At 48.9% G+C, this 16,258-nt stretch overlaps 1 protein-coding gene across 2 annotated transcripts in view; it reads left to right on the top strand.

The window, feature by feature from the left end:
* The first annotated feature begins 318 nt into the window (after positions 1–318).
* afg2a (AAA ATPase AFG2A) overlaps positions 319–16,258 on the top strand; it is a 62,307-nt gene continuing 46,367 nt past the window's right edge. The window contains exons 1-12 of one of the 2 annotated variants that reach the window (XM_084700930.1): positions 319–830; positions 1,323–1,447; positions 1,775–1,932; positions 2,436–2,494; positions 2,831–3,886; positions 4,048–4,177; positions 4,341–4,397; positions 4,512–4,635; positions 5,573–5,674; positions 6,038–6,191; positions 12,243–12,397; positions 15,475–15,684. In XM_084700930.1, coding sequence (XP_084557056.1) covers positions 662–830; positions 1,323–1,447; positions 1,775–1,932; positions 2,436–2,494; positions 2,831–3,886; positions 4,048–4,177; positions 4,341–4,397; positions 4,512–4,635; positions 5,573–5,674; positions 6,038–6,191; positions 12,243–12,397; positions 15,475–15,684 — 2,499 coding nt within the window. In that variant the 5' untranslated portion in view covers positions 319–661. The remainder of the gene's footprint in view (positions 831–1,322; positions 1,448–1,774; positions 1,933–2,435; positions 2,495–2,830; positions 3,887–4,047; positions 4,178–4,340; positions 4,398–4,511; positions 4,636–5,572; positions 5,675–6,037; positions 6,192–12,242; positions 12,398–15,474; positions 15,685–16,258) is intronic. The other variant, XM_084700929.1, reaches the window with a different exon arrangement.

Below are 16,258 nucleotides of genomic sequence, written 5' to 3'. Positions count from 1 at the left end.
AAGTTACAAAAAACATTTTCGTTGATATCTGAGGGGAAACCGCTGTCACCCAGGTTGACTGTCACTCCGCCGAACCTGTCCACTTTCCCTGACAGTATATTTGACCCCTGCTCGCTCTGCAGTTGCAAGAGTCTCGGGACACATTTGAATGTACGAACCGTACTGATGGGCACAGTGTGTGCAAGGCAATGCGTCTTGTTGGAGAGATTGCTTCTTATCAAAGGTAGAAGTTTACAACTGAGGGCTGCCATGGTATAAAATGTATGGTAAAATCTGTCCCTGTTTTTTTGCCGGTCGACTATGAGTTGCATAAACAGTCAGCTCTCAAATGTTGCATAAGACCGTAATACCGAGTTGTACATAAAGTTTCTGTTTTACAGTGACATGATTTAATATATGCATATACTTTGGTTGTTTACTGCAATACTTCGACATTGATTTATTGGCCTCAACTATGGACAACTTATTAAACCTTAACCGACGGTATCCAACGCTAAATAACCAAATTCCATCCACCTAACTTTTTTAGGAACAACAATTATGGTATTTACGGTAATGTGGACGGACTTGAACTGTAACCTGGAAGTTTATACCTCCGGGTGCAGGCATGGACACAAGTTCACATGCTGTATCAAATGCCGCTAGTTAAGTCAATTACAAAATGTCCTCAAAGAAAAATAAAAGCAAGTCTAAACGAGGAAATGAAGGCGACAACTCGACCGGTCTGAAAGATGGCTCCGGTGATTCAACAAACTTTCAGAACTCCACCGTTGGAGCAAACAGCAACACCGGCAGCAACTCATTTGCTGTCATCGACTTCATTGAGAAAGGTAAATTACCGTCTAATTTTAATAACACGAGCAGACAACTCTTCAAATGCATCGTAGCCTATTATTCGTTACTTCTTCTTAAAGCTGGGTTAGGCAAGTTTTGCGATGCTAGTTATTTTAGCTTCTATTTGACACGATTCTAACCAAAATATCTCCCACCCCCTCCCTTCAAAGCCTCTAGTATTGCGCATTGAGTGCAGGGGAAGAGTGCACGCAGGTAGACAGACAGACAGACAGACAGACAGGTAGCCCGTCCAATCATTAGTCAGGGTAAGGCCTAATGATTACAGTCTTGCGACGCCCACAGATGTCGGATTGATTTAATATGACCGTAAACCTGTATATGTATTGGTTGCAATCAAGATGTTAAGTTTATTTAGGCAAATAGGTCACAGTACATAGACATAACTGCTTCTCAAACACAGTAGATACCCTCTGCCTTTAAACATGCTGTAGCCTACCACAGGAATTATATTTTACTTTTATTTACAGAAGAGGATAAAGTCCCTAAGAGATGCAGGGCATTTCTTGTCCAGCTGAGCCTTAATGCAATGAAGACTGCTAACATTTGCATCGGAAGACCGGTGCTGTTGTCAAGCAGTACAGGCCAACAAGAGGTGCGTCAACGAAGCTTTTTAGTGGGACAGCAACTCACTAACAGAGTTGCTTTACATTGAACAGGAACACAGTATCCGTAACCATTTACATTACTCATCGTAGCATAAATGCACAGCCAATCGTACATTGTTGACTGCTATCTGAGTGTGTCTGTATGTATGTTTGTGTATCCGTGTACGTGTGTGTGTGTGTGTGTGTGTGTGTATGTGTGTGTATACATGTGTGTGTGTGTGTATACATGTGTGTGTGTGTGTATACATATGTGTGTGTGTATCCGTGTACGTGTGTGTGTATGTGTGCGTATACGTGTGTGTGTGTGTGTTCAGGTGTGCCTGGCCTGGCCTACTGCTGGTCTCCCAGGAGGGAGAGCAGGCCTGCAGAAGAACACTCAGAGCAGCCTGGGGGTCCAGGCTGGGGGCGTGGTCTCTCTCCAGCCTATCACAGGCCCCGTGCTGCAGGCGCATGAGCTGCTTCTGTCTACCAGGTAGAATCATTAGAATGTTCTCTCACTGGAGCTTGTGCTTTTAAGCAGAGATGCAAAAAGGATCGGGGGGGAATTGAACCTGGGAGCTCTTGATTGGTAGGCAGATACCGAGTTAAAGCTGCCCCTTTGGATTAGAGAGTCTGCTAAATGAAATTGTTATTGATACTGGATGAACATGTTAGAATTGGGGCATGCTACTCCTCATGATAGTGTTGTGTTCAGGTAGATGTCACCATCTGCTGGCAAGATAACTAACAGCAGTTTGGTGGTGGAGTGTAGATAAACTCCAAAACCTTGAGATAAACCCCTATTGTTAATACACAGGGCTAAACTCATCAGTCCTGGTCTTGATTCTGACAGGTTTTGTGCTGTTTAATGCAGTGTTTTAATTTTTTATTATTTGGTGGTAAATTCCTTGTGTGATTAAACAGCATGGCCGTTTTACTTAAAATTATATTGTTTTCAGTTTTCAAAAACATTTGGTTTCATATTTGTGATTTCAGACAAAAAGACGAAGCTTTAGAAAAAGAAGAGTTCAGCAACTTCTTTGTCCGCTCTTTGGGTGAGCTGGTTTCTTTATTAGTGAAGAGCAATTGTGTTTCATAAGACGTATTAGTGTCATTAGTGACAAGCACACGTGTTTCATCAAACGTATCTGTCTGACTCAGTAGTTGACTACTATGTTTGATATTACTTTTGTTTATATTTCAGCTCATAAAGGACATACTTTATTTGCTTTTAGCCATATCTTGTACTTTGTTCTTAAGTGATCCTAATAAAGTGGGTTATATTATTATCAATGCTCAACAGTAATGTGTTCCTTGTTCCTGTGATATGAGGATGTCATGTCATGTGGTCAATTCCAAACAACTTAAACGGACAAACATACACATTTCAGATGGGAGGATTCTTCTCCCTGGAAACTCCCTCTCTCTGACGTACTTTGGGCGAGCTTGCAGCCTGTGTGTGGAGGTTGTGAAGGGCGTGGATGGAGGCACCTTGGCCCTACCCTCCAGACAGGGCATTGGGGAGGCCTCTGGGACGAGCTCTGCCCTGGGTCCCATTCAGGACCCTGGGGAGGCCTCTGGGACGAGCTCTGCCCTGGGCCCCATACAGGACTCTGGGGAGGCCTCTGGGACGAGCTCTGCCCTGGGCCCCATACAGGACTCTGGGGAGGCCTCTGGGACGAGCTCTGCCCTGGGCCCCATACAGGACTCTGGGGAGGCCTCTGGGACGAGCTCTGCCCTGGGCCCCAGCTCTGTGGACCTGTCTCTGCAGCTCAGCCTGCTGACTGTGGAGGATGGAGGACCAGGCTCAGCTGGAGACAGTGGCCCTGCAGCCAGCACCCCCTGCCGGCCCCAGCGTTCCTCCTCCCCCTCCTCTCCCTCCTCCTCATCTCCTTTTACTCCTGCCTACAACCCCCAGACTCCCCTCACACCCGCCTCCAACTCCCAGAATCCCCACACTCTTTCCTCCAACCCCCAGACTCCCCTCACTCCTGCCTTCAACCTCCAGACTTCCCTCACTCCCGCCTACAACTCCCAGAATCCCCACACTCTCTCCTCCAACCCCCAGACTCCCCTCACTCCTGCCTTCAACCTCCAGACTTCCCTCACTCCCGCCTCCAACTCCCAGAATCCCACTGACCTCGTAGAGAGCAGCGCCAGTTTGGAGAACACCAGTATTCTTTGTCCTGAGGAGACCGACCCTGTCAAGTCGCCCACAGCGCCATCTGGTGGGGCTCTGTGTACTGACACCTTCTACTGCATCTCAGCCTCCACCAAGATCCGGCTCAGAGACAGACAGGCAGGCTCTCAGCGGGGGCGGGATGAAAAACAAGCCGAAAGGTCAAAAGTCACGTTCAGTATGATTGGCGGTCTCAGCAGCCAGTTGGATGTGATCAGGGAGACCATTGAGCTGCCACTAAAACACCCTGAACTGTTCTCCAACTACGGTAATGGACCACTGCTTTTTTCTCCTTTTCACATTTTACAGTTATGTTTTATTTATTTTGCTGACTGTATTGTGTATATAAAATAATATTAATATGATAGCTGAGTTATTTTTGAATGCATTCAGTACATTAATGGGTTGTTGTGTGTCATTTGCTCACAGGGATCTCACCGCCCAGGGGAGTGCTCCTATACGGTCCTCCAGGAACAGGGAAGACTATGATTGGACGAGCCATAGCCAATGAGGTTGGGGCTTACATGACCGTGATCAATGGTGCAGAGATCATGAGCAAGTATGGATCCTCCTATATGAACTAAGATTACAGAAACAACGTTGTAGAGCATTTGTAATAATATAATATTTTTTTTTACATTTTACATCTGTGTGCAAACAAATTCCCCTACAAGAGGTCAAAATGGTTTAAATTGCTGATTGTCATCTCTCTGTCTCTGTAGATTCTATGGTGAGACTGAAGCAAGGCTAAGACAGATATTCATTGATGCTGCTCAGAGGTAAACTTAACATAAGTGTTACCCATGCTGTGTGTGTGTGTGTGTGTGTGTGTGGGTGGTGTGTGTGACGCATCGGCTCCAGCCAGCTTCTGATGCGGTGGCTTTTGTTGACAGGCAGCCTGCGATCATCTTCATTGACGAGCTAGATGCTCTGTGTCCCAAACGCGAGGGGGCGCAGAACGAGGTGGAGAAGCGTGTCGTAGCTTCTCTGCTGACCCTTATGGACGGGATCGGCTCAGTAAGTCTTCCTGGCAGAACGAAAAAGTCTTGAAAAACAGTAAATAAACCTACTCTCTGGAATATCCATGTGCGGCAGCTCAGAGAGTAGACCTCAGTCGAAATGTGGCAGGGGAGTTGAACCTAAAAATTTAAGAGAATACATAAAGAGTGTTGTGTGTCTGGCTGGTTGAGTTGGGGGTTAGTACACTATCCATCCTTTCTTCACCTGAGGAACAGGTTCATTGTACTGGGCTACGTCCCAGAATATACCGGATGTAGAATGTCAACGCATAAATAACTTTTTTTTTGCGCACTGACACACGTCCAAGGCATACTTCTCTCCTGGATGGCCTTCAGACACTGTGTCTGTCTGTCCTCTGTGTTTCCTGAGTGGCATCTGGAATTTTCTGTTTGTACACGGGCCTGAAGGAAAAAATACTGTGTGAGCCTTGAACCCAAATGGCTCCACAGTTGCTCCTCGGGCCCCTTAGAGAACACAGGGAGCCTGGGAAACTAATCTCCGTGGCTCACCATGACATGCCAAATTGGCATAACTTCATCACCAACCCGCTCCCCCCTCACAGTCTGAGGGGAGAAGTCACACAGAGAGCTTTCAGTGACCTTCCTGTCCGTCGTCCAGGCCAGTTGAGATTATTGTATAACTCAAGGTCACCTGCTCCTAGGGAATGTGGTGAAAGCACTTCCTGGTCCCCAAATTCCTGCCTGCACTGTAATTTATTCCCTGTGGCGTTGAGGAGAGGAAAGAGCATTATTTTCCACTGCCGGACCACCCTGAGAAACATCCCCAGTTGGAGAACGTGCCTCTGAACACAGCCTGCTGCGGATTGGATAAAACATGCCATTCCAGATAGCATTGCAGTTATAGTTATTGACAGAATATAGGATGAAAATGGTGAATGATTGCTACGGGTGTTGATGTGTGTGCTCTTGGGCAGGAGGGCCATTCGGGGCAGCTGCTGGTCCTAGGGGCCACGAACCGCCCCCACGCCCTGGACCCCGCCCTACGACGGCCGGGACGCTTTGACAAAGAGCTGGAGGTGAGCCCAGCTCGGCTGGTTCATGGCTGACGAGTTTTCATTGAGCAAACATGTCTTTGTATTCACCTGCAGATTCTTTTATCCCGAGATGAGACACAAGGGGGATTTGAACCCATAACCTCTCCATCTGCAGTCAAATGCTCTACCACTGAGCTATACGCATTGTGACATTATGTTTTTGTGTCACCTTGTTTCAGAGACACCTTAATACTCTCATATTCTTCTTACGTCCCTAATCAAGAGGTTCCAGGTTCAAATCCCCCATTAAAATGAGCCTATGAAGACATTCTTAATATTTTTACCAAATTCTATGAAGGAGTGAAATGAATAGGCTGTGTCTCTAACGAGCAGATGTTGTTTCAGGTGGGTGTCCCGGGGGCGGCGGAACGAGCAGACATCTTGCAGAAGCTGATGATGGCTGTGCCTACCAGCGTGAGTCCAGAGGAACTCGCCCAGCTAGCCGATGCTGCACATGGATACGTCGGGGCTGACCTGGCAGCTGTGTGCAAGGAGGCAGGCAAGTACTGCTAGGCTAAGCTACCACTGAGCTAGGCTTGACTAGGCTAACACTGAGCTAGGCTAGGCTACCATAGAGCTAGGCTAGGCTACCACTGAGCTAGGCTAATCTACCATAGAGTTAGGCTAGACTACCACTGAGCGAGGCTCGTCTACCACAGAGATAGGCTTGACTAGGCTACCACTGAGCTAGGCTAATTTACCATAGAGCTTGGCTAGGCTACATTACTACAAAGCAAGGCTAGGCTAGATTAGCGCTGGGCTAGGCTAGCACAGGCCATAGACCCAATAGTGGCCTGATACCAGTTGAGCGCCAAATAATGTGCCTCCTTCAGTCTGGTGGGAATCATCATTTGGACTCCTTTGGACTCCCTCCTTGTGCACTGTAATACCTAGTCTGGAGTCTCTCTGTATCACTCACTTATTGAGACGTCAGGGAAACCTCCGATGTTCTGGGACTCTGGTGGACCACAACTTCCGTTAACATCTTTCTGACCTGACGGATGTGGGCTGTTGCTCGGATTCAACTTCCATCGAAGAAAACCCACTTCTAAAGCCCTGTAACCACTGCTTGTTGTGCAGTTCCTCCCGTCTCATATTCAAACCCTGCCACCAGTACTCCTGCTAGTAAACAGTGTGTGTGAGGACCACTGCGTTGAGGTGTTTGTGTGGCCTGAGGGTCCTTCTAGTGTGTGTGTGTGTGTGTGTGTGTTCTGGTTGTGTGTGTTTGTGTCTGTGTGTGTGTTACAGATGCAAACACACACTAATATGTATGTGTGTGTGTTTCGTCAGTGTGTGTGTGTGTCTGTTTTCTGTCCCTGCGTGTGTGTTTGCGTCCGTGTGTGTGTGAGAGACCTTCAGGGTCTCCTGGGTGGTCTGTCTGAGGAGAACGTGGTGTATTGCATTTCCAGCTGAACCTACGAGAGCTACCGCACGGAAACACCCGGGCCGAGAGCGTGATTTACCGGACCCCCGAGGCCCAGACGTGACTGGCAGTGTTTGGAGAGAAAACCCTCTTGAGGGAAAAGACTCTTCTGGTTCCTCTGCTCCCCGATCTGGAAACCCCAAAGCACTGGACAAACAGTCTAACGTGCGCACCACAGTAAAGCTAACAGTTTCCACAGTAGATTCATATCTCTGCCTCTAGCTCGTATCTGGGCCTTTGCTGCTTCAGTAATACAGATCCGCACGTGTTGGTATGTTTTAGGATGCTGTGTGTGTGTGTGTGTGTGTGTGTGCGTGCGTGCGTGCGTGCGTGTATCACAAACCCGTAGTTCTGCCAGCATGGATAATGTCACATACGATGCCACGGATTGTAAAAACACTGACGGGACTTTCTTCAGGACCTCGTCACGTGTGTTCCGTCCTTGAGGCGTGTTTTTGTTTGTGTGACGACGACACCTGAGAGCCCAGTATGTCCCAGTCCTGCCCAGGTGCAGAGGAGATGACATGATCTGCTTCTAAACCGAGCGCACTTACTTGTGTAAGCAGGCAATAGATAGCCCCACACACGCGTACCCCCCCCCCACACACACACACACACACACACACACACGTGTCAATGCCTGTTTTTTCCTCCCTGGCTTCCAGAGGAGGAACTAAAAGTGTCCGAACAGTCTGAGGAGGAACCCAGTTGTTTCCCTCCCGTCAGGTAACAATGACCTCCTGAAGGGTAACGTGCTCACCACAACACCACTTCCTGTGAAGATGGAGGGCTTGCGAGGCTGGGACGTCTCTGGGTCACGCAACCCCCCCCCCCCCCACGCACACACACACACACCCGTCCAGCTGCTGCTCTAATGACCACACACAGAAACTTACACACACACACACACACACACACACACACACACACACACGGTCTCACTCACACGAGGCGCTTGCACACAGCCAGACAAAAACACGCACAGGCGCATGCAGACAACATCCTTCCCACAACACAATGGTGCCCAACTTCCAGACCTTGCCTACCAACGCTATTTCAGACCCTCTTCTCAGTCACCCTCTCCTGAGAGGAGCGCTGGGGACAAAGGGAAGGATGACAAGGCCATCGTGTGTCTGAGTGTGTGTTTGTGGTGAAGTACGTCAGAAGATGTGGATGTCATGAAGCAGATGTGAAGTAGGATGTGTTTTTCTGGGAGTTAAAGCCCTGGCATAGCATGCTAACCTTTTAGCTCTGAATCAAACTAAAGTTGGCGTAGGCACAATGTTGAATGGCTACCATGGGTTATAACAAAGGAAATAAGACCTCAAGACTTCACACTTTACAAAATGTCAAGTCAATGTGAAATATTTTAGAAGAGCCCTCTAGTGGAGAGTTATTGTATTGCTGTACTATAAGTTACCTACAATGGATCAGTATTGGTCTTGTATGACGAACTGTGAAGCCTTGATTTATATTTGATACATTTTAGTTGAAAGAAAGGTGGTGATACAGCATTACTGTGGCTGTCAATGGAGAAAGCTTAAACCTTTAATCACCACCATCCAGCCCAGATGGGGTTGTTAGTAAGGGAGAGACTAAGTTCTTACTCCTGTGTTTTACTTGGTTCTGGTTATTGTGTCGTGTCAGCCTGGTTCTGGTGTTGAGTTGGACATGTTTTATATGTTTATATTGACATTTACTTAATTTAGCAGACTTTTATTCCAAGGAACAGGTTTTTAATTTAGTTAGCCTGGTTCGTATTCAGCCCTATAATCCCGGCAGTGAGATTCCTACTGAGTAGAACTCATCTGTCATCCTAGCGGAGTGACCCAGGAAGGCTGTGTCGTCATCCAGAGAGCTTTATTACGTAGGTACGTGGGGGAGAAATGGCAGCAAAAAGCAGGCAAGTATTGTGTTTGACATCAATTCTGCTGCAAAGACACGAATTAGATAAACAGTGCTAAATGCTAGATGATGTTTAGAGAGGCCGTCTTCCCATATAAAGCACTTTTCTCTACTCTCCCTTCCTTTTAAAGACACTTGTGGAATTTCAGGACAAGCTACATAAATATTGCTGGATCACCATGTGAAGTTTATTTGGGGGGTTCTGTTTATAAAATCCGGAAATGTTCGCCTTGTACTCTTTAACCTTCGTACTTACCTTCACCTAATGACAGCTGTGTGTGTGTGTGCCTGCGTGTGTGTGCCTGCCTGTGTGTGTCTGTGTGTGTGTCTGTGTGTGTGTGTTTAAGAGCACATATTATTGCAGTGTTCCAACTCTGGAACAGATGTCTGGTATTGTAAATACAGGTGCAGCGAGTGTTCCGGAAGCCCCACAGAGCCATGAAAACTTGCCCATGGTTTGTGGATGGTGTCATGCCAAAAGTATTTCACATTTCATTTGAGGACATCGTGGTTTTAAACCCCCGGCTCTATAGTTTTTCAAGCGCTTGTGGCTGTGGAACACACACTCTTGGTTCTTTCTGCCTTCGCACTAAAGATCTGGAACTTTCTGTTGCTGTGGCGATTAAAAGTCTGATTTTCTGATCTTGTTGTTGTTGATGTTGGTAGCAGTTCATGACAACACAGCTTTGTGAAAATGGATCTGAAGTGACGTACACCTTTTACTTTGACATTTTATTCATTTAGCAGATGCTTTTGTCTAAAGCGGGATACAAATAGTGCATCTGGAAAGTTCCACTTTCCAAAATATTTCATGTGATTGTGTTTACGGCTCTTCATAAATCGAGTTAATAGTGAAGAGGAGGACTGCACAGTGTCATGCTCAGTGCACCTGATCCTATTGGTCAAGGACGTTGTTAGTTATGAACACATGCCAATGCTGTGATCTGTTGTAATGTCTAAGATAAGTTCCTTTAGGGTCTGTCTAAAATCTCTTGTCAAACTACTGCATTCAGATGAAGTCAAGTTGAAGTCAAGTTGCAGATGACAGAATATCCTTCTTTTCTTCCTTCCAAACAGACACATTCCGGGTGTTGTAGAGAGTACACAGTCCTGTCCATGGATGGACTCTCGCTGCTTTCTGAGGTTATAGCTGCTCTCTGAGGTTATAGCTGCTCTCTATAGCCGCTTTCTATAGCTGCTCTCAGAGGTTATAGATGCTCTCTGAGGTTACAGCCACTCTGAGGTTATAGCCACTCTCGGAGGTTATAGCCACTCTCTATAGCCGCTTTCTATAGCTGCTCTCAGAGGTTATAGATGCTCTCTGAGGTTATAGCCGCTCTCTGAGGTTATAGCTGCTCTCTATAGCTGCTCTCTGAGGTTATAGATGCTCTCTATAGCTGCTCTCTGAGGTTATAGATGCTCTCTGAGGTTATAGATGCTCTCTGAGATTATAGCTGCTCTCTGAGGTTATAGCCACTCTGTGAGGTGATAGCCACTCTTTTTTCCTCTCCCATGCCCACTCCGGGGTTCGATCTTGGATTCTTTGACTCCAACAACAGCCATCTTTGAAAACATGACCCAGCTGTGCCACTAAGAAGCCAGCAATTTGATGGGGCGGGTGTGTGGTATTTATACTGAGTGAGTGATTTAACCAATTCAGTTTGGTTTGCTTGAACCAGGGTTGGTGGAAGTGACCCTTGAAGAGGCCGTGATTTTAGGGGAATGTATTTTTAGGGTCAGATAATTAGGACCATTACATCTGAACCACTAAGAACCTCTTCGTCTTTCCCCTCTCGCTTCTTCTTCCTCCCCCGTCAGTTTCGGCGACGATAAACACAACCCCCCCCTCCCCCCTCCGCCCCCAGTCCAGGCCTCACGCAGTGTTGTGAATGTGCATTCTTGGCAGGGGCCCCCCATCCCTGGCCCCCCATCCCTGGCTCCCCAGTGGCCACTGGTGTATTTGAAACACTCAGGAAAGAACCAGCGAACGAAATAAAAAGTGGAGTGTCCACATGAGGTTCAGATTATCTCTGTTGTGTTGCGTCCCCTCCCCCCCCCTCCCCCCTCTGGCCCCCCTTGTTCCATCGGATGTTTTCATAACTGAACCGAATGTGAGCTGGAAGTGAGCCAGGCCGGGCCGGGCCGAGCCAAGGGAGAGGATGTCCAGGGCCCAGCGCTCAAGCCTCGCTGTCCGACTACGTTTCCGTTTCGTTGGGGACGTCATGACTGAATGAATCTGTTGTGTTTCCTTGACTTGAGGACAGTTGTTTGACATTTGTTTAATTGCGAGTTGTTAGAAACGATCGCAATAATAGTATCGTTTTGAGAGGTGAATGGGTGGCCAGGCAGTCCTGCAGACAGAGTGGCAGACAGGCAGACAGGCAGACTGGCAGACTGGCAGGCAGGCAGAGGAAAAAGAACCCTAATCACCATGCTACATCCACAACAAGAGGTTAGGATGAATGGTAAATGATTGAACAGGTCCTGGGTAACACATCATGGGGATGGGTAGAGCTCAGTGGCTTGACTTCAGACCAAGAGTCCCCCCTGACACCGGGAAATGTTCCTGTGTCTGAGAGCTGCAGCCCTGGCATGGTCATGCATGAGGACAGATATGTCATCGGGTGAGGGACAGGGGGGTTGATGGGAGATGTAGTTCCCCAGGGAGGAGGAGAGAGGGGAGGGGGGGGGGAAAGGAGAGAAGGCAAGGAAGAGTAGAGGAAAAAGGAAAGAGAGGGAAAGATAAGGATAGGGGGGGGGGAGGGAGAGAGAAACTGCGCACACACACACCAGCTCCAGGGTGTGTGTCTCTCAGTGACCTTGGCCCAGCCTGCTTGTGACGGACTCGCTTGTACTCATTGTATAATTTTTTTCTCTCCTTCCTTCTGTTCCCTTCTTTTTCTTTTTTCAAAGTCTCACTCGGGTCGTGGAAAATATAAACAGGATGCAGTCTTGTCTGATCGTAAATCCTCTCTTGTCTGGCCCCCAGCCCCCGGAGCTATCAAAACTGGAACGCGCGCGTGCGTGCGTGCATCAGCATGCATGTGTGTTTCATGCTATGCTCACTTTAGAGTTCTTGGGTCTGTGTGTGTGTTTGTACTAGGACTGGAGCTTCATCCACCAAACAGGCCTAGGAAGGACCAGTTGCACACACCCTATGTTGACGTGTGTGTGTGTGTGTGTGTGTGTGTGTGTGTGTGTGTGTGTGTGTGTGTGTACCAGGACTGCGTGCTCTGAGGCGAGCGCTGGGCGGTTGTGTCCAGCCGTCAGACGTGGACCTGAGGGGAACCGTGATGGTGACCCTCCACGACCTTCAGCTGGCCATGTCAGAGGTCAAACCCAGCGCCATGAGGGAGGTCGCCATTGACATCCCCAAGGTACCCCAGAGACATGTTGCTAATGCTACCCCAAGGTGTAACCTGTGGTGCTCATGCTAACCCAATATAGCAATGCACCACTAATTGTCACCCCATGTAAGATCATAGACATGTTGCTAATTGTAACCCGTGTTGCTTAGAGATAATGCTTGCACAGAAGTAAACTTTAAATCAAGAATCAGACCAATTTCAGAAAAAAACCTTCTGATGGATCTTTTTTTTTGTATTTTATTTTTTATATGTTTGATGATTAGCAGTCGTTTATTTTTTATTTTTTTATGTCTACAAGGAATGGTAAACAGTCCTAGGTGATAGAAAGAATCAAGGAAGACAGGAAGCACACCCACTTGTTGGAAGGCACACTCCCTTCATCACTCTCTGCTCTGTGGACCAGTGAATCATCACTCAGTCCAGGTTCACACCAGGGAAGATCAAATAAAATGACCCCACTGCACCCATCTCTGCAATGGGGATGAATCACACAAGTCGTGGAGGGAGGGAGAGAGAAGGGGAGAGAGGAGGGGAGAGAGGGAAGGGAAGAGGGAGGGAGAGTTAAAGATAGAGGGAAGGGGGAGAGCGGGGTGGGGGGGGTGGGGGGGGGGAGGACAGTGGTGAGGCTGCAGGATGTTGTGGAGTTAGCATGTGTAAGACATAAGGGACAGGAAGAAGCCAAACCATACTCCTCCGGTGCTAATTGAAAGCAGATCAGGTCGCCGGCAGTTCCTGCCAGAGGAAAAAAAGAAAAGAGGGGAGAGGGAGAGAGAGAGAGCGAGCGAGCAAAAACCCGACTGGGCCTCCTTCCTCCTCTCCTCCGGTCCCTCCTTCCCCCGGCTCGCTGAGCGCACCCACATACGTTTGGTTCTTGTGGCTGGTTCCTGGAAACGGTGAGCAGGGGATTCAAGTTCAGATCCCTTCTCCTCCTCCCGCTCTCTTCTCCTCCTTCATTCTCCTACTCCTCTCTCTTCCCTCTCTGCCCTTCCTCCTCTCCCTCCTCCTCCCCTGACCCCTCTCCTCCTCCTCCCCTGACCCCTCTCCTCCTCCTCCTCCTCCCCTGACCCCTCTCCTCCTCCTCCTCCTCCCCTGACCCCTCTCCTCCTCCTCCCCTGACCCCTCTCCTCCTCCTCCTCCTCCCCTGACCCCTCTCCTCCTCCTCCTCCTCCCCTGACCCCTCTCCTCCTCCTCCTCCTCCCCTGACCCCTCTCCTCCTCCTCCTCCTCCCCTGACCCCTCTCCTCCTCCTCCCCTGACCCCTCTCCTCCTCCTCCTCCTCCCCTGACCCCTCTCCTCCTCCTCCTCCTCCCCTGACCCCTCTCCTCCTCCTCCCCTGACCCCTCTCCTCCTCCTCCTCCTCCCCTGACCCCTCTCCTCCTCCTCCTCCTCCCCTGACCCCTCTCCTCCTCCTCCTCCTCCCCTGACCCCTCTCCTCCTCCTCCCAGAACAGCTGAGGCCTCAGACTTGATCAGACCCACATGAATACAAACATTTGTTTCTAATCCGTTTATATAAGAAGCTTCCAGTGTTGCTGCCCCAGCGCCCGCCCCTAAGGCCCCAGGACATTGAGAGCATCAATCCGTTAGATTTCCTGCTGTTTTAATGGTCGTTTTCCAGTTCATTCTGGATTTTCTTACCTACACGTGCCTCATGCATTCAGTGCCGTTCTTGTTATCTTTTCAGATCCCAAAACCCAAGTTCGTATTTGGTTTGAGTCATTCGGGTCTCAGTGGGTTCTGGAAGTCCTTCGCAGCGATCGTTCCCCGTCAGATGAACCAGCTCCTGACCCTGTAGTAACAAATCGCTTGCCCTCGCCTTAGCACTGGGCCTTGTAAATACAAAACGTTTTTGACAAAATACTGTTTCAAACTATACTCTCCTCGTCTTGTGCTGTACTTTGTACATGCACTGTGCGTACAACACCTTGGATGAAAGCAGTAGCTCAAAGTCATACAATCACATCCTAAAGAAGGGACCAGGATAAAGTCTAGTGATTTAGTTTGATAGTATGAATATTAACCTTTTGATGTGACTACAGAAACAGGAACTGAGAGGATCTTTATCTGTATACCCTTCATCTTCTGGTCGCCACCACAACCCCCTCAGCCCTGACTCAGAGAGGGCCCTTGTCATGTTTGGGAAACAACAGTGAAGGATAACAACTGGGCTGGTGGGAAAATGGAGGAAAAAAGTGTGTGTGTGTGTGCGTGTAACGGCGGTCTGGGATTCTGCATCCACCACATTCAACAGTTTTCAGTGGATGTGGCTCCTTTTAAAATTGTCATTCAGATCAAGAGAGTTGTTTTCTCCATGGACAGTTGGTCGTACGTTTGTAGTGTCATAGCAGTAATAGTAACTTAGTAGTAACACTAAGTTTGTAATAACTCCTCTGTCCTCCTTTGGTCTTGTTTTTCTTCAGTTTAGATAGTTCCTGCTTCTCCATCTCCTCATCCATCACTGTCCATCCTTTCTAACCCTATCTCTGTCCTTATCTCTGTCCTCCTCCATCTCTCTCCTGCCTCTCCTCCCTCAATACCTCCCTCTCTTGTGCCTCTCCCACCTCCTTCCCTCCCTCTTTCCATCTGTCTCTAGCTTCTCCTCTCGCTTTCCCTCCCTCTCTCCATCTCTCCCCAGCCTCTCTCTCTCCTTCCTTCCCTCTCTCCATCTCCCCCCAGCCTCTCTCTCCCTCCCTCCGTTGGCTGTGTGGTATTTACAGTATGTGGCTGGAAGCCAGGTTTCCATTAGGTGCTTGTTTCCCTGGAGACGGGCCCGGTGGCCTGGGATGTGTTACCTTGAAAGGGGAGGGGGGGGGATGGGGGGGGGGGGGGGCAGGAGATGGGCTTAGACTTGTGTTGTTCCAGTCCCTGCATTCAAAGATACCACAGGAAGGTAGATAGAAAATATCAAATATAACTGAATGATAAAAACACATCCGTCATGGATGGGTTCTGTTCCTGTGCCTACACGCCCTCAACCTCCCTCCTTTCCCCTCTCTCGGTTCACTAGTCAGATGTGGGGGGGTCAAGGGTCAGGGCTGGGGTTGTGTCCAGGTGCCGCGCCTCACCCTCGTCCTCCTCCCTCTCCCAGGTGTGCTGGTCAGACGTGGGGGGGATGGCGGAGGTGAAGTTGCAGCTCCTGCAGGCTGTGCTGTGGCCCCTGAGACACCCTGAAGCCTTCTGCCGGATGGGCATCCAGCCGCCCAGGGGCCTCCTGCTCTACGGGCCCCCTGGGTGCTCCAAGACCATGATCGCCAAGGCCCTGGCCAACGAGAGCGGACTCAACTTCCTGGCTATCAAGGTGAGTGGGTTTGTTCGTTTTTTTCTGTGTGCTTTGTTTGTTTTGGTGTGTGTGTGTGTGTGCCCATACACATGGGTAACTGTGTGCGTGTGTGTTTATGCATGCGTGTGTGTGTGTGTGATCAAGCAGAAGTTGCCTACATTCTGCACTCCATTAGGAGGTTGAAACGTGTTTGCTTTTAGGGGCTCTCTGATTGGCTCACAGTTGTAGGGCTTCTCCCACTTCCCTTACGGCTGACCTCTAAGCCTCCTCACATGACCTCTGACCCTGGGCTGGTCCTTCTTCATTCATCACTCCATCCTCTCCCCCTCAGTTTCCGCTCCCCCCTCCTGCCCCCCCCCCCTCTCCTCACTCCAACGCCCCCCCTCTCCCCCTTGTCGTTTCCATCTGTGTGGACTCTGTTGATGGAGATTGATTGATCGTCTGGGTGAATCGGTGATTGGTGATTATTTTGACTGTTGCCATTTGCTGAAGGGCCTATGAAAGGAGCTTTCACCCGCTGTCATTAAGGAAATTACAGCCAATAGGTGGCAAACGTTGGCAGACTCCCAAAATGGGAAACAGTCTTAAGGTT

The sequence above is a fragment of the Hypomesus nipponensis genome, chromosome 1, assembly GCF_054491055.1.
Source record: "Hypomesus nipponensis isolate SF chromosome 1, ASM5449105v1, whole genome shotgun sequence".
Taxonomy (NCBI): Eukaryota; Metazoa; Chordata; class Actinopteri; order Osmeriformes; family Osmeridae; genus Hypomesus; species Hypomesus nipponensis.
This window is presented reverse-complemented; position numbering and strand designations above follow the sequence as displayed.